The 18,708-nt window shown below is 41.8% G+C and overlaps 1 protein-coding gene across 2 annotated transcripts; it reads left to right on the top strand.

Moving 5' to 3' along the window:
- Positions 1-853: 853 nt before the first annotated feature.
- Positions 854-17,759, top strand: CCNB2 (cyclin B2). 2 transcript variants are annotated; one of them, XM_059056286.2, is made up of 9 exons: positions 854-1,031; positions 3,595-3,723; positions 3,829-3,942; positions 8,752-8,922; positions 9,585-9,743; positions 11,475-11,711; positions 12,005-12,145; positions 15,926-16,036; positions 17,128-17,401. In XM_059056286.2, the coding sequence occupies exons 1-9, from the start codon at positions 1,008-1,010 to the stop codon at positions 17,236-17,238; spliced, it is 1,197 nt and encodes a 398-aa protein (XP_058912269.1). In that variant the 5' UTR covers positions 854-1,007; the 3' UTR covers positions 17,239-17,401. The 2 variants fall into 2 exon arrangements, with proteins under 2 accessions (XP_058912269.1, XP_058912270.1); XM_059056287.2 differs by lacking the exon at positions 17,128-17,401 and adding an exon at positions 17,679-17,759 and having other exon boundaries at positions 949-1,031.
- Positions 17,760-18,708: the final 949 nt, after the last annotated feature.

Below are 18,708 nucleotides of genomic sequence, written 5' to 3'. Positions count from 1 at the left end.
AACTTGCTCAAATTGTTAGATGGAGCCTATCATCAGAAGTCATTTCACTACCTTTACTGTGGGCCTTGGACCCTTTCCTTTCCTCTCTCCTTTCCCATTCCTCTCACTTTTTCTTTCCTCTTTTCTTGTCTTGACGTGCGCCTCTCACCCTGCTGCCCAAGGCTGGATCACACTTGTCTTTCTCATTTTAAAATCTTTTGCTCATCATAAGATAATTTATTCGACGAATATTTATTGAGCACCGATCACAATCCACAGGAAACAATGTGCTAGGTGCCGGCAACACAACAATGGAGAGCTTACATGAATCACGAGTCACACAAATCGCATTTATCATTTTTTTCCCCCTCTCCTAGGAATCTTAGCTTTTGAGTAAACGCCACAATTTCCATTCCTTAAGCACACGTTTGACTCTCAACCACCTAACACAGTGCAGCCCTAAACCAACCAGAGGCGCCTGTTCCCCGACCCAGTCAGGCCAACCCTACCTAAACTCGAACGCGAAATTTCCGGAAGAGAAAGTCAGAAACGGCATTTCCAGGGTGTTCCTTAGCACCAACTTCCGCCCACCCAGTACAAACGTAGACATCCGTAATCCGTAGACATCCGTTGACATCCTCGTCAAAATTCAGACAAGGCATCCTACGTCTTCTTTCCCAAAGAGGCATTTCATTTTTGTTTATTTTAGGGCCGAGATTTTTTAAAAGACAGTAGGCAGGAAAAAAAACGGTTGTTATGACAACCAAACGGGTCTGAAAAATCCAGCCAATCAGCCTACGGGAATGTCTCCTACGTAGCCAATGGGAAGAGCGCGCCGTACGTAGGGCCGCCCAATGGGGGCGCGAGCGGCGCGGTATTTGAATCCTGGAACTAGGCGACTTCACGAAGATCCCCAGCGTTGCAGGCTCGGATCGCAGTGCTAACGGTGCCGGGGAAGCTAGTGCTCTCCGTTTCCAGTCCGCGTCCCTCCCTGGGCCGGGCTGCCACTCTTGCCTATCCTGTCCCTCATGGCGCTGCTCCGACGCCCGACGGTGAGTGGGCCGGCGCTCCCAGCGCAGGCCTGGCCCCCGGCCGCGCAGCTCCCTCAGCTGCCTCTTGCTTCTCTCTCTCTCCTCCGCTCCGAGCTTCTTCGTCCCAACCTGCGCCGCTTTCCCCTTCTTGCGGGCGGCCCGGGCCCTGCGGCCTGTCCTCTCCGCTCCGGCCGGCTTCCCCGCCTCGCTTCCGCTCCTCTGGGTCCCGGCTCCTGGCCTGGCAGTCCCTGCGCTGGGGTGGGGGAAGTGTGGGAAAGCGCCTCGGGGGTGGCAGTTGTCAAGTGAGCCCCCGGAGCACTGGGCCTAGGACGCGGCGAACGACCCCCGAGGGCGCTTTGTTAGAGAGTACAGCTTCTTGGGGTTTCCTTCCTCTCTTCTCAAACTCCTTGCCAGCTAAGGGATCCGTGGTGAGGATGGGGAGGACTGAAGAAATTCCGCAGGCTGTGGAGTGTTCTAATGTTTGATCAAGCAACAGCCGTGGCTGTTTTTCAGATGTTTTCACATTTCACTTTTATTAGTTACTTATTTATTTCTGCACACGAAATGTTACAAGGCTAAGTTCACTAATGTATGGGTTTGTCCCTTTAAAAAAGTAATTTCTTTACTCAAGTGCAATAGAGATTTTGCATATAATTTGGAGCCATATGGCAGACTGAGAGAAGGGTCCAAATTCATTTATTTCGTCTTTGCAAAAAACAAAGTGTTAATCGTATTTTGGATTTTTTTCTGTGGGTTTGAATTGTACCTGGATCTACTTTTTTCTTTGCTGAAAAATAGAGGGCACCGACACACCTGAGCTCCATTCTCCTGGCTGTAGGTTTGTTAAAAGCTGGGGATTTCCCCTTCCAGATGGCTTAACTTAGATTACCAGGCTTCAACCCATAAGAATTGAACTTTGAAACACTTTTTAAAAATCTCAGGAACTGCTAGAAAAATTGAACAGTGTGACTTTTGAGAATCCTAATAATAACAATACGTTGAATACACTCAGTATTTAATTGTAACCCTTTTATGGATCTGAGTCAAATTGATAAGTAATTTTTGTCTAATCTATCCCATCAGGTGCTTTCATAGTCAAATTCTGTCTATTCAGGAAAGGCTTGAGTTTTTCCCTGCCCCTCTGTCTATCCTGGTAGGTCCATTCCAACCCCCTGTTGGGAAATTTTTTAAGATTAAGACCCCCAATTCTCAGGGATAGTACATGCTGTTTTTTTCTCATGAAATGTTTATCACGTATAATAAAATAAACTTTTGTGTGAATTGTTTTTACTAACAAGTTTTGTTTCTAAGGACATTCTGTCTAAAGCAGGTTAAGGTCAGCTAAATTTTTATTTCATACAATTCAAACTTTCAATTTGAGATAAAACTATTTTAGCCACGAAAACTATTTTCTTTCTAAATATCCCTAATAAAATAGGGAGTACATTCTATGGCACTCTCATGGCTAAAAGGTGTATCTCTAAAGATCTTGTCTACCTGAGTACTTCTTATATCTAGCATGGCATAAGAATCAAATCTAGTTTAGGTTTTAAACATCTGTTTTTTATTTATTATTATTATTATTTTTTTTTTTTTTTCCGGTACGCGGGCCTCTCACTGTTGTGGTCTCTCCCGCTGTGGAGCACAAGCTCCGGACCCGCAGGCTCAGCGGCCATGGCTCACGGCCCCAGCTGCTCCGTGGCATGTGGGATCTTTCCGGACCGGGGCACGAACCCGTGTCCCCTGCATTGGCAGGCGGACTCTCAACGACTGCGCCACCAGGGAAACCCCTAAACATCTGTTTTTTAAACAACTTTTTTTTTTTTTTTAAAGCAGAAACCACACTTTTTCTTTTTTTAAAAAATTATTTATTTATTTATTTTTGGCTGCGTTGGGTCTTCGTTGCTGTGCGCGGCATTTCTCTAGTTGTGGCGAGCGGGGGCTACTCTTCATTGCGGTGCGCAGGCTTCTCATTGCGGTGGCTTCTCTAGTTGCAGAGCACGGGCTCTAGGCATGTGGGCTTCAGTAGTTGTGGTACCCGGGCTTAGTAGTTGTGGCTCGCGGGCTCTAGAGTGCAGGCTCGGTAGTTGTGGCGCACGGGCTTAGTTGCTCCGCGGCATGTGGGATCTTCCCGGACCAGGGCTCGGACCCATGTCCCCTGCATTGGCAGGCGGATTCTTAACCACTGCGCCACCTGGGAAGCCCAAAACAGCTTTTTAGTATTGTGTCTTAATTGCACTTGTTACTCTTCTCTGTCAAGGAAGTTTCTTAAATAGATGCCATTAATATCCAGGGATCTCTGACAAATGATGTGGGTACCATATGAGAAATGATCACTTATCTGTGAAGCTCTTAGTGGGATATTTTAAAAATAGATAAAGGCGGATGAGTGATTTGCCTAATTTAGAGTGATGTTATAAATCACAAATAGCATTTTTAGACTTCCTAAAATGTACCTTTTCCCTCTTGTAGATAGATCTCAACATATTCACCTTTCCTGAATCAGTTCTGACACTAGCAAAGTATTGTAAATGATCTCAAATCTTCAGTAATTTTTTTCCTTTTTTTTTTTTTTTTTTTTTAGGTGTCCACCGGTTTGGAGAATATTGACACAGGAGTTAATTCTAAACCTAAAAACCATGTGACTATCAGGCGGGCAGTTTTAGAAGAAATTGGAAATCGAGTTACAATCAGAGCCACACAAGTAACTAAGGTAACAACTGTGAGAACTGTACCTGCACACCCTAGGCTGATTCTGTAGAGCACTGAGGGGCAACACTGGCCATCTTGCCGTATTCACATTTCTTTTCCCTTTTAGAAAGCTCAGAACACTAAAGTACCTGTTCCACCCACCAAAACAACAAATGTCAACAAGCACCTGAAACCTACTGCTTCTGTGAAACCAGTGCAGATGGAAGTGTTGGATCCAAAGGTAGGAAGTTCTGAATTTACAAACATACTTAACGAAGTAGGCTGTTGGGGGCTAGGATATAAGGGTACCTTTACTGTCAGTGCAACTTTTGAAGAACAGTGATAGCTAGAGCTCTACTTTAAAACAACAGTGTAGAAAATGAATATACACATGTTTTCAGTGATGGTACCTTAATATAATATTATGACCTTGAATAACAAAGTTAAATACCTTAATTCCCAAATAAATTTAGTAATCTCAGAGGAAAATTTGGTAGGTTTTATTAAAATAACTCACTATAAGAATGAACTTGTCCATGAAGATGGTGGAAGCTTACAATTCTGAGACCTTCACTCATGGAAGAACAAAGTAATGCCAAAATTCTGTGTTGATAGATTGTAGTCTCTGTGACTGGTTAGCGCAACTGAAGTTAGAACGCTAATGGACCCACTGGCCTGTTCAACTTCCACCATGTTCTAGTTCGTGTATGCTCTCATTCATAGATTGCACACATTCATATAATTACAATGAAGCGAGCACTGTTGTAGGTGCTGAGAATACAACAATGACCACTTCACTCTTTCTAGCTCAAAATATTTATATATTATTGTATGTTTGAAATTTAAAAAAAAACAACATTGAATATATTTGAGAAACAGGTGAGTACTTACTATACACATCCAATTGTGTTAAGGCTGATAAAAGAGACATCTTGCTTTGAGGAGACTTATCCAGAAGGGGCATCTGTACCTGAAAATTAAATATATAATCCGAGGACATGCTGCTAGGTGCCCATGGGCAATGGGTGACTGAATGCAAAGTGCGTCTAAAGGAGAGAGAGAATCTTGAGGGATGGAGTGGTCTAGGGAAACTTCCTGGAATAAGTGGGATTTTTAAGGATAGGAAGAAGCTGATAGGAAGGGGCACCTTTTGGGGGAACAAAGCAGCAATAGGAATCAAGGCACCAAAAAGGGAATAGGCCTATAAATTATGTCCTTTGGGGCAAAGAGTCAGCAAGTCTAAATTGGGTCAGATGGTTTGTGTGAGGAAACAGGAAAAAAGTTGGGAAGAAGGTTGCAGCTGGATTTGAAGGCCTTGGAATTTGGATTTTACCCCATTAGGCAGTGAGGAACCTATGGAATGTTTTGAGGAGGAGAGACCTGAAGAAAGCAGTGTAGGGTGGCCATGGAAGGGATGCTAATTAGGATGTACTGCAGTTTTCTAAGCGAGGGCTGATGGGTGTCTTGAACGAGCCCATATCTCCCCTAAGTGGACATTCACATACCAGTATCTATACGGGTGCTAAGAAACAACCTCAAGTGTGTTGGGATGTACCAGAACTCCTTTCAGGGACATCATCCTGTATTCAGAAGGAATTCTTCGGCTACGTTGCTTGGAGTGGAGGAGTGAGAAGCTTAAGCACTTGAGTATTTAAGGAACCATTTATGGAATAAATTAATAAAATATAGGAAATTCAGGAGATTGAGGTAGCTTTGGGGAAGGTGTCTCATTTGGCTTTAGATTTGTTGAGGTAACAGAGAGACAGCCATTGGGAAATACATTTGGAAATGGGCCAGCAATATCTGAAGGAGGGGGCTCCAGCCATTCACAGGTATTTGCAGAAGCTTATTATCATGCAATTTTTGGAGAAAACTGTTTTTTGCTGACTCATGAGGCTTTGGCAAACTGAGTAGTTTGAAGGAAGGAAGAAGGCTTTTTACTAGCCTCTTGTTTGGTGGGTACTGGGGAAACAAGGTGAGTGAACCACTGACTCTGTCCCGAGGAAGCTCCCAGTCAAGTCGAGAATGTCAGAGTGAAAGCATGCACTATAATACCCTGTAGCAGAGGTAGATGCAAGCTTAGGAGATGTACTGGGGGAGTGGCAGCTAGAAATTCTGATGAGGTTTTAGATTTACAGATTTGATTGAAACACTAAATTTGGTGATAGTCATTATTCAACTATAAGAATCTTTTATGGCCTAACTTTCCCTAAAACAAAAACTATATATAAAAGAAAATGAGCACAATTATTCATATTTTAAAAAAATAGAGTGCCTTTTATTTTTAATTACACCAGAAATATATGCATAAATAAGCAAGACAATACAGAAATAGTAGAGTACATAGAATAAAGGGTCAGTTTATTTTAACTATTCTCCCTACCCCCAAAATTCCACTCCACTGCATTCCCTAAAGCTAATCATGGTAACTGATTTTGCCTTTCCACAACTGAGTATACTTTTGTACATATGTGTACACAGTCATTGCTATAAATCATGAACTGTCTGATTGGAATCAACAGTTTTTCTTGGAGTCCTTCCTTATTGCACTTAATTGACATTGTTTATCTAGTATAAATTTAGTAAATTAAGGATTTCTGTGTTTTACCAAAACTTGTGTAAATACCTATAGATTTGCATATTCATATTAATCCGTTCTCTTGACAGACCCGACTCATTAATGTTGGTGCTAGGAGAACTTCAGTAGCCTTTACTCACAGTTCGCCCATCCTTTACCAAAGGCAGCTTCTCAAGTTCAGCAAAATCTCACAGCTTTATTGTTTCTATTACTACTATTCAGTTGTCTCTGACAACCCACAGGACTCATTCATTAATCTAATTTGAAGGTTTTTGTTCTGGAACCACTTTTGTGATGGGTAACTAGCTGATGCATTGTTTTACCTTTGCATGCAGCAGACTCTGGACAGGATTGCACAGTTGGCCCACAGGGCTTCGGCTACAATCTGTACAGGGAAGAGAGATCTTAGAAAGGATTTTAGAATAATTAGATTATGTTGGAGTCCAAAAGGAATGCTTTCAAGAAATTCTAAATTAAGGCCCAGAGCAATTATCCTTTTCTCATCCTGGTGGCCTTGGATATGGCTAAACTCAGATATACTTCTGAGTAGACACAGGTAAACATTTCAAGCTGCTGAGGCAGTCTGAAGCACATGAAGATAATCTCTGCCTTCTTAGGCTTCCTGGTACTGATTGCCCTCCCTGGGGAGAGTGATGATGCTTATCCTTAAAAAAGGTAACCTTAAACTGAAGCTACATGTGCTTATTAAAATGCACATCTGATTCTAATCACTCTTGCTCAGTTTCTTCAGTGAGTTCACTTACATTCAAATAAAATCTAAACTCCTTAGCTAAGTTTTTGCTCACCTTCCCAGCCCATTTCTGTCACCTCACACAGTACCTTCTGCCATCCCAAATCAACATGCAGTTCCCAGACTTGCCTTTATTTCTTGACTTCCTCTGGGATTTTGTGCTTGTGTACCTTTGCCTACTCATTTTCCTTGAGGTCCTACCGTCTCTGGTAACCTTACTAGGTTTCTCCCTGGTACCCCAAGTAGCTCTTCTTATTCCTTCTAACAGTTCTTAAATTCTTGAATAGATGAGGTATACCTGTATACCTCTTGCTCACCTAGCCCTTCCTCAGTTTAAGACCTTTGGTTTAAGAGGGAAGGGCATGTTTTGAATTGCTATCTATCTATATATATATAGATAGATATATAGATATATATATTGTTACTGTTTTCTTCTTTAAGACTGGAAACTATAATCATTGAGCTTTAATGTAAATTAAAATAGTTTTTTATACTGCCTTCTCTTTCCTTCTGTATTTTATTACTTTAATACATATTCTTATAGCCTTGTAGTCCTAGGCTATACTTTGAGAAGTACCTCTTATTCTTTAAAAAAGTAATTGTTTATGCTTCATTACTAAATGCTTGTTTTAACTTCATAAAATTTTAATTTGTGTGATTTCTATAAATAATCACCCAGTCAGCATAAGAAAATAAAATACTGGGTGTACACTTGCTCAGTCTCTGCTTCCTCCTTCTGTTTTATTCATAGGCTGGAATGTGCTTTCCTGCTTTTTCGTTGCCAATTTCTCAATTTAGAATAAATTGGTTCATGAGAAGAAAACATTACACTTGCACAAGAGGCTACTGCTAAAGTGAACTGTCAGCTCTAGGAATCTCTGAACCCAGGTGTCTAACTTTCTTTCACTCAATAAATATTTACTGTGTCAGGGATGACATAGGTATTTGAGATACCTTAGTGGACAAAATCAGTTTGAATAAATGTAAGGTTATAAAGCTTACATTCTGGTAGAGGTAGACGGAAAATAATACACATCATATATAAATAAACTCTTTAGTATATTAGGAGGTTATCGATTCTTTGGGGAAAAACACAGTAAAAGAGATGAAACATATGTGTTGGGGGAATAGAAGGCAGATGGTAATTTTAAATAGGATAGACCTAATTGAGAAGATAACACTTAAGCAAAACTTGAAGAAGGTGAGGGAATTATCCATGTGGATACAGGGAGAAGAGGCTTCTGGGAAGAGGGAGACTGCTTGAGGTGAGGGAGACCTGGCCAGGAGGCTGGAGAGAAATAAACCCGGGCCCCCTGCACTGGGAGCGTGGAGTCTTAACTACTGCACCACCAGGGAAGTCCCCTAGAGTGGCTTTTTTTTTTTTTTTAACATCTTTATTGGAGTATAATTGCTTTACAATGGTGTGTTAGTTTCTGCTTTATAACAAAGTGAATCAGTTATACATATGTTCCCATATCTCTTCCCTCTTGCATCTCCCTCCCTCCCACCCCCTAGAGTGTTTTTAAACAGAGGAGTATATCTCTGAAAACTTCATCCCCTACATCTTGAATTATTCACCTCTTAACTCTGAAATGTATTTGTTTTGGCTTTATCATTTATAAAAATGCATATGATACTTTTAAACCAGTTGGCCCTGCTTGTATTTGTGATCAAGGCTACTCCTAAGGTAGTGGTACATGCACTTTCATTTGTGGGTGTAGGGTCCCTCTCCCACACCTGTGGATATCTCCATGAAGGAAGAGAACCTCTGCCAAGCTTTCTCTGATGCCTTGCTCTGCAAAATTGAGGATATTGATACTGAAGACTGGGAGAACCCTCAGCTCTGCAGCGACTATGTTAAGGATATCTACCAGTATCTAAGGCAGCTTGAGGTGAGTGAGCCTTTGTGTTTTGGTTGTACAGCAGTGTGGAATTTACCACATAGCTGAGAAGGAAATGAGGTCAGCTTTTTTTTTTTAACTTATTTTTTAAAATTAATTTAATTTAATTAATTTATTTATTTTTGGCTGCCTTGAGCCTGCTGTGTGTGGGCTTGCTCTAGTTGCAGCAAGCGGGGGCTACTCTTTGTTGTGATGTGCGGGCTTCTCATTGCAATGGCTTCTCGTTGCGGAGCACGGGCTCTAAGTGTGCGGGCTTCAGTAGTTGTCGCATGCGGGCTCTGTAGTCGTGGCTCGCAGGCTCTAGAGCATAGGCTCAGTAGTTGTGGCGCACAGGCTTAGTTGCTCCGTGGCATGTGGGATCTTCCCGGACCAGGGTTCAAACCTGTGTCCCATGCATTGGGAGGTGGATTCTTAACCACGTGCCGCCAGGGAAGTCCCTAAAATTTACTTTTCATTGAATTTTAGTTGAATTACAATGTTGTGTCAATTACTGCTGTATAGCAAAGTGACTCAGTTTTAGATATATGTATTCTTTTTGATATTCTTTTACATTATGGTTTATCATAGGATATTGAATATAGTTCCTTGTGCTATATAGTAGGACCTTGTTGTTTATTGAGGTCAGCTTTTTAAACTTTTAATTCTACCAACAGATTCTGCAATCCATAAATCCACATTTTTTAGATGGAAGAGATATAAACGGGCGCATGCGTGCCATCCTGGTGGATTGGCTGGTGCAAGTCCACTCCAAGTTTAGGCTGCTGCAGGAAACTCTGTACATGTGCGTCGCCATCATGGACCGATTTTTACAGGTAAGGGACTTCGTGCAGCTCAGTGAACTTTGCATTTATGCACTGCTAAGGTGTGGTGCCTCTGAAGAAAAAACCAAAAGCCAATTTGTGAGATGCCAAAGAACTTCAAGTGCTAGAAAAGGAAGTAGTCCAAGTGTGTCAAACCTCTGGTGATGCTCACCAAAGCTGGGCATTTCTATTAGGTCAGCCTGCTGAAAAGTGCTCAGGGGAGATGCTGCCTTGCCACAATCATTCATCAGAGGAGATAAACCATCAGATGGTCTGAAAGTCCATCTGAAGCCTGTGGTGCCTTTGGAGGCTGGTTCTCCAGGCCCACTTGCACAGTGTCCATAGTTCAGTACTCTTTGGTATTAAGCTTCCTCATCTGAAAAATGAGTTTGGCTAGAGGACTTAACAGTTTCCAGCCGGCTGTGGCATTGAATCAGTGTAGAAGAGGCAGGAGGCAGACTTTTTACAAGGGGTTGGAGGTATGTGTGGGGAGTGTACTCAGTGTGAGGTCTAAAGTAAAGAGGAAGGTAAGAAATTAAGCTGAGAAGCGTAGTGATCATCAAAATATTTCTCAACTGGTAATGTAAGAACACTGACCAGTTAGAAGAAATGCCAGACATTAACCACTGGTGCGTTGTCTACCAAATGGGTAGCCCTTCAGATAAGGCTTTATTTATTTAAAGTCATCATTTATAATATAGATGTAGATCAAGCCCAAGCCATACAGTAATAATTGTGTTGATAAGACTGACCCTGAGATACTGCAAAAATGCTAAGTAATCATAGAGTCATTGTTTTTTTGGTTTTGTTTTGTTTTGGTTTTGTTTTGGCGGTATATGGGCCCCTCACTGTTGTGGCCTCTCCCGTTGCGGAGCGCAGGCTCAGCGGCCATGGCTCACAGGCCCAGCCGCTCCGCGGCATGTGGGATCTTCCCAGACCGGGGCACGAACCCGTGTCCCCTGCATCGGCAGGCGGACTCTCAACCACTGCGCCACCAGGGAAGCCCAAGTCATCGGTTTTTATTATACAGTCCTCACTGGATAGGAAAGCACTGTCATATTTTTGGTAGATTTTCAATATTGAGAGTTGAAGCAAAAAACACAAATTCCTAGTTTAAAAAGAAAAGAAAGTTAAGGGAAACACATCCTCTAGGCTGAGATATTCTCTGACCCTGAAGCATCTTTGGAAGGTTCTTTAGGCTGAATAATCAGTGTACTTTTGGTGAGGATTAAGGAGACACTTAAGGCACTTCCTCAGCCCTAGTCATCCATTGAATTCCTGCTTTTTTGCTTGGCCTCATCCTGATTCAGACCATGCTGAGTGCCATATTGGGGCTTCCCCAGACCCTCAAGCCAGGATGATGGGGGTGGAGCAGTGCCTGGGAGCTTGGTTGTCAGTCAGCAATTGAGTGATCTTGGGCTGATGTCTGCATCTTTTCTCAGTCCATCTATTTCTAAGTGGGGTAAAAAAATATGTACTTCCTATGTTTTTTGTGAGGATTCAATGAGGTGATTCTTTGAATCTTAGCACTGTGCCTGGCACATAGCAAGCACTCCATGATCGACAGCTCCTGAGAGCCATGGCGGTGCCTGTGATCAACACTCAGGTTTCCTGTGCCCTTAAGAGGGATGTGAGCAGAGACAACGTGCACGTCTTCAGGACTTGGTTTCCTCTTACTTTCTTCCACCCAGAGCCCCCATCCTCTCCTTAGTTAAGACTTTTGACACACTCTTCTTCAATTAGGTTCAGCCTGTCTCTCGTAAGAAGCTTCAACTGGTTGGGATTACAGCTCTGCTCTTGGCTTCCAAGTATGAGGAGATGTTTTCTCCAAATATTGAAGACTTCGTTTACATCACAGACAATGCTTACACCAGTTCTCAAATTCGAGAAATGGAAACTCTAATTTTGAAAGAACTGAAATTTGAGTTGGGTCGACCTTTACCACTACATTTCTTAAGGCGGGCATCAAAAGCCGGAGAGGTAAGTGCCTCCAATTCCGTAGGAGACTTTATTTTGCTGTTTGTTGTCTCATCCCAGAAACACTGACCCAATTAAAGGAAAACTTATGAATTTATAGGATACATCTTTTAGATAAGTCCTAACACTTATCAGTTCTTAAAAGACTTCATGTTCTGTGTTTGTAACATACTGTGGAATAGAGCAGTGCCTGGGAAGGAGAAGTGAGTTAAGTAGATTTGAGTTCCTAGATCTTCACCCAGAATTTTGCAAGAGAGTCATAACAGCCATGCTTCTTACCGTCTGTTCTTTCATAGGTCGATGTTGAACAGCACACTTTAGCCAAATACTTGATGGAACTGACTCTCATTGACTACGACATGGTGCATTATCACCCTTCTAAGGTGGCAGCAGCTGCTTCCTGCCTGTCCCAGAAGGTTCTAGGCCACGGAAAATGGGTAAGTATTGAATTTAAGAAGAAATTAATTAGCTGTAATTTAGGGCCTCTAGACACTAAAGGCATTAGCATTTGTCACACACTATCCTTAAAGCAGTTGCTAAAAGTCCACAGGCTTAAAAGAGCTGCTTAGAATGATGCAGGTGTAACCTAGTTGACAACACCATGGTATGCAAACATATTACAGAGTTGTAAAGAATGAGGAAGGCCACTAAGAACTGATACACTAAGATTTCTGGGATATTTTGTTAAGTGAAACAAGCAAGTTGTCAAGCACATAAGACAAAACAGGGCCAAGGCCTGACCTGGTTTACCCGGTAAAGAAGAAATGAGCCACTTTGAGGTTCATACAATTAGCCAAGGATGTCAGCTCCTGCCTGGGTTCTTGTTTCACACACCAAAAAGGATAACAGTGAAACAAAAGGGGCCACTGGCTGCAATGCGAGTCAGAGGATCGCTTCTGTGGATGGGCCCATTCTGCACTGCCACTAAGCAGTTTTAGAGTCTGTATCTGTAGCCCGCAAGCAGCAGAGCAAACACCCCAGCAGAGCCCAGGAGGTGATAAGGAGTGGTCTCATTACAGCCTCCAACCCAGAAGAGATAGGGAAGTGAGTGGGAGACGGCTTGGAGGCTGCCCCCTTGCCTGCTACCCCGTCAGGTTCCAGGAGGATCACAAAGCACTTTGCCAAGACAGATCAGTGTGGTTCAGGCCATTGTCTGTATGGCCTATGTGGTGGATATGTGTAAGAATGCCAGGGCATCGTGGTGGACATTTTCCTCTACACAGTATGTAGAGTTTACATTTTATGTAAGAAAGAATGGGAGTAAGAGAGAGAGGATATGTATCTGTGCTTATGTATTTGTGAATTTTTCAAAAAATACAAGTAGACCAGAAACTAATGAAGATGGATACCTCTGGGTGGGTATCAGGGTAGAAGGTTGAGGATAGGAGCAGAACTTCTGGTTGTAATTTTTTATTAACTTGTATACAGTGTAATGTAACTCTTTTGACTTTTGAACAATATGAATGTTCTATGCAAACCCAAAACTGGAATTAAGCAAAAACAATGTCACTATATATTCAAAGTGGTAACAGAATAGAGGGAAGAATTAATTCCTGTAACTTTTGAACACAGCACTCCAACTGTGCATTTTTAGTGGGATGTGAAATTAAACAAAACAAAGGACCAAAAAAGGTAACATACTTAAAGTTTGCTTAGGAGGTTTACTAATCAGTTTCTAGGAGGTTAATAGTAGTCTGTTATTATAAATCTGGAACTATTTTTATTGTAGGATAAAGCAAAGATTCGTGTTATTAAGGACTAAAATTTTCACTGTAAGAAGATAAAATATTGTTAACAGTTAAAAACAAAGGAAAACCCTATAATATTAAGTCTGTTTTAGAAATATCAATAAATTCATAATGAAAGCCCAGAAACAATGACAACCCAGTAGCAATGAAGATACCTAGTGCTCACATCTTTCATACTCAATGCCATGACACACTCGGAACTAGGGCTCCTTCAAGAAATAGCTGATTTCAGGGCTGTGGCAGGGGAAGTACAAGGTGAGACTAGATCAATTTGTAACAGGTAGCAAGCAAATTCTCAAAGATCAATGGGGTCACATCAAAAGGACATAGAAACTGGCTTGAAAGGGCTCCTTCTGACTAAAGTTGAGCATTAAAAAGAATTGTGACAGTAATAGATTATAATACATTAAAAAATGCATGAGCTCATAATGATAAAAAAGGAAGGGAGGGAGGGAGGGACTTAAAAAAAAAATCAGTAGAATGCCAGCTAATTAAAGTAGAAACAGTGGTAGAGATAGAAATCCACCATTTTTAAACCCCTAGTATAATAATTGATTCAAGCAAGGATCATCAATTGATGCTTATAGCATTAAGTAAAATAATTTGGGCAACAAGATTCACATTGTTCTCAAAATATCACCCCACAGATGTGTAGTATTTCTGAAGAAAAACTGTACCTTTGTGATGGAGAGGTCTGGCAGTTACTACCTTAACCCAGTGATTGAGCGTGGTATCACCAGTGGTGAGACTACCTGACTTTACCTACCTTCTGGTGTAATAGGAAGTATGCATTATCGCCTAAATAGAATTCATGTCCAAAATGTTGGACATGAATCCAGCCATCATGAAACACAGACAAATCCAGAATGGGACGTTCTCAAAGTAACTGACCTGGATCCTTCAAAAAAATCAATGTCATTTAAAGCCAAGAAAATAGGGGTTTTCAAGACTAAAGACAACAACCAAATGTACTGTCTGTACCTTGATTGGACCCTGGATATAAAAAGAAAAATCTATAAAAGATATTTTTGCAACAATTGGAGAAATTTGAATATTGACTATATATTAGATGATATTATGGAACTGTTGATGTTTCTTATGTGATAAAGGTATTGTAGCTAGGGAGGAAAATACTTTTTAGGAGACGCTTCTGAAATATTTAGAAGTGATGTGTCATGGTGTCTGCAACTCTCTTTCAAATGGTCCAGCCGTTTGATGGCTTCAAAAATCACACACAGCTTTTGCTGAACCATTTGAAAGCAAGTTGCAGACACCATGAGTGAGAGAGAGAAAGAGAAAGAGGAGGAGAGAAAAAGTGGCAAAATATTAAGAAGTGATAAATCTGCACAAAGAATATACAGGTGTTCATTATCTTATTCTTTCAATTTTTCTATAGATTTGAAATTTTTTGATATAAAGATTGAAGGCAAAAAGGCCACTGGTAACATCTATGGCACATGCTCTTGGTACCAATGGCTTATTTTAGCCAAATTACTCTTAGAGGTGCTTCCTTGGCTCTAAACCTATTATCTATAGGCCTCCCTGTTTCCTGGCAATTGATTTCAAAATACCAGTAGTTGTGCATTATCAGGATTCACTCCTGCTTAGTTCTTTTTTCCTTTTAACTATTTTAGGATTAAGGTTATATCGTGGTTTATTTTCCCAATTATATTATGCATATGAAAGGGGTGTGTTTTAGCTTTTAGAATTTTATCACAAGTCTGAAATAAAGTCAGGTGACATATCTTCATACAAAGTAAGTCATGTTATCAATCAACAGCTGTCCTTTTGCTTGAATTTTGGTCTCTGGGAGGCTGGGCCATGAGGCTGGATGTAGATGCTTCTCTGAGTGCTCTGTGTTCTCTAGTGCTTAACTACACAGGGACCAACAGGAGAGTGCTGGGAGGTCTTCCTTCTTCTGGGTTTGGTAGCTTAGATTGCTGCTTATGGGCCAGTCTATTTCTTAATCCTGAACCCCTTTCCCTGACTGACAGTACAGACATCTGTGCTCTCGAGCTCCCTACCAGCCACTGCCACGCAGGGCTTTAACGAGGGGACTGAGATGTGCTAGACCCAGATCTCTGTAAACCCTTTGTTGGGTTTGTTTATACTCTGTCCCACTTTCCTTCCCCTTTCAGTGTGGTGACAGGGGCAAGCATGAAAGCTTTGTTACTTGAAGTACCCTACTTACATGTGCAACCTTCTTTAAAACATAATTATTTGGGACCCTCGCCATTTGATTTAGCTGAGAGCTATGTAACGTCTTAATTTAGTCCTGCTCAGAGCCAGAGTCATCCTGCATTTACTGGCTGCTTTGCTGGTACCGTGGTAGTGGTTGGGGCTGAGACTGACTTTCCAGCAGGTAAGAATATTTTTTATAGCTTTTACGTAAGTAATGTCAGCATGTGTAAGATGTGCTCTCCTAAAGAAGTGGAGGCTTTATCTTCTTCTCTTTGCGTTGTGTTCCAGAACTTAAAGCAGCAGTATTACACTGGATACACAGAGAATGAAGTATTGGAAGTCATGCAGCACATGGCCAAAAATGTAGTGAAAGTAAATGAAAAGTTAACGAAATTCATCGTAAGTACTCTTTCCTAAGCTGTTCAAAGCACTGGATTATGGGTTTGGGGTATGAGAGGATGTATGTGTGTTTGCATTTTCATGTAAATATTTTGGCATGTGTGAGAGTCTGTTTTAGCACAAACTCTTTATATTTTTCTAGTACAGCAGGGAATGGAGCATACTCACAAACCCCAAGAACTGACTTTCTTTAAGATAAGGTAGACAGGCTCCCTATGTCCAGGCTCAAGCAGCTGTTCAATGTATTATCCATGCTTGACCCGGCATCCTGGGTAGGGCGCATGGCAAGCAGGGAAGGCTGGCTGGCATGCAGGAGTCCAACTTAAGTGGCCCTGTGGAAGGCTTGGGTATTCGGGTGACATCATTCAGGGCCTTTGTCCAGCATCTTTTAGGACAATGACTGAGAGGCACCTGAACAGCTAGCATGGTGAAGCAGTCCATTCAGGAAGCATCCTGGGATCTTGGAGTCTGTCTCTGTGTGGCCTACCTGAGAGGAGAAACCAGAGGAGAGGGGGTGCTATACTGTGCTTGTGTGATGCCAAATATCAGTGCTCATCACGGGTCTGACAGAGAGCAAGGCATTTGTACCAAGTGTCCTCACGGCCTGATTTGCTTCCTTACTTGTAGTTTCAGCATGATTTAGCACACCGTGGAAGCGTCATGTTTTCAGTCCTGAGAGTATCATCTGGGATCTAAGCACTAGTTGCCACTCACTTTTATGGCCAGTGACTGCTGCCAGTTCTGGCAGATCTGTCATGTCCTGATGGCACTTAGGTATGATAAACACATCAACCACCTCCCACCCCTCTGGGAGCTCATGAGAGGAAGCCTGCTCTTTGGACCTTGAAGCCATCACCTGTGCTACCAGCTGAGTTTTATCCATCACTAGGCATGGCAGGAAATTGTCAAGCACAACACATCACGCCCTAGAGCACTTGCTGGCTTCAGTGATTTGGCATCATCATGCCCTTTGAAGACTGTGGGTCTGGCCCTTTGATACTTGTAAATTAGACTAGGAATAAGGTGTAAGTTTGGGGGTGGCAGGGCGGTGGTGCTCCTGATGTGTGCTTAATCACAGATGACTTCTGCAGGCCATCAAGAATAAGTATGCCAGCAGCAAACTCCTGAAGATCAGCACGATTCCCCAGCTGAACTCAAAAACCATCCAAGAGCTTGCCTCACCTCTGCTGGGACGGTCCTAGGCTGCCGAGGCCCTCAGGGAGTGCTTCGTCTGTGCACTTTGTCTTGCTGATTTGGAACTCCTGACTTTATATACAGTCCTCTGGTCTATTTCATGAAACCTTTTCTCAGACTGATTTTCTACATGTATATTGAGGAAAAATAAAGCTATTGATTTTCTTAAGGTATCCTATGTGTGTGTATTTGGGTATTCTATACTGAAGAAATCAATAGAAGCTTGTTTGACTAATTTCTTTTTGAGCTATTATGATTGTAATATGTAAGTTATTGCCCTGATGGCTTGGGGAAAGACCTTAGCATTCTCGGAGAAAGCTACAACTTGGCTTCAGTGAACACTCTCCCATTCCTAAAGATTGGTTCATTATATAAAATTTAAAATGGGAGGATAACCATGACACTCCCTTTCTAGAACCTGCATAACTATTTTCTAATTCCTATACAGGAACACCTGGCCCACAAGGTTGATGGCTTCCAGAAGTAACCCTCATAATGTGTTTCACTCCAAGGGATGGTTGACACCAGGAATAGCAGTGCTAAGCGGCCACAGCTGGAAAAACGAAGCAGGCCTGTGACATCCTGTTAAAGGTGAAACTTGGAATGCTTTTTCCTGTTGTTCTAACTACATTATGGTTTATTTTATTTTTTGAATTTTATTTATTTTTTTATACAGCAGGTTCTTATTAGTTATCCATTTTATACATATTAGTGTATATATGTCAAGCCCAATCTCCCAATTCATCCCACCAACATTATGGTTTATTTTATTTTTTTTGGTGTGCATTAGAAAACAATGTTAAATATAATCAAAGAGGGAATGCATTCTCAGTCTCCAACCATTAACCTAAAAAAAAAAAAAAACACAAAAAAACCATGAAATAAATGAGTCTCTTAGAGCAACGACTGCCCAAACTACTAGTTCAACAAGAAGTTAATTGGTTTTTCGAGGGAAAGGAGTTAGATACATTTGGGAAACACCGCAAACTCATGTAAGGTTTATAAAGGCTGAGAAGCTTTGCAGTAAACTCATTTAATGCAGTGTTTCCCTAACCTAGAGCGTGGTAAAGCTGCCTTCTACATGACTGAGGTCCTCGGGTGCCTGGCTTTCTGACTCAGCTGTGGCATGTGACTGCCCCATCCCGGGAGGAGAGCCTGGCTCCAGAGAGGCCTGGGCAGGCCAGGGCTGCCTAGCTAGTAAAACTTTAAGTTTCGAGCATGGAGAGGAACTGGGTGTCTTTATATGTTAAATCCTAGTATAAAGTCTTATAAATATCCCTTGTTGAGTTAGTGAAGCTTGTTCCCATGGCAGCCTTAGACCAAGTTAGTCACAAGTGTGAATGGTAACGAAGTGAGAGCATGAGAGGGAGATTTCCTGGCTCTGAAAAGCAGTTATTTCCCAGGGACGCCTGAGCTCCAACTTCTCATCAAGAAAGGATGGGTTTTGCAGGCATATTCTAGAGACATTTTATAGCTTC

The sequence above is a fragment of the Kogia breviceps genome, chromosome 3 (genome assembly GCF_026419965.1).
Source record: "Kogia breviceps isolate mKogBre1 chromosome 3, mKogBre1 haplotype 1, whole genome shotgun sequence".
Taxonomy (NCBI): Eukaryota; Metazoa; Chordata; class Mammalia; order Artiodactyla; family Physeteridae; genus Kogia; species Kogia breviceps.
The sequence above is the reverse complement of the archived record's forward strand: the minus strand, read 5'-3'. Positions and strand labels throughout refer to the sequence as shown.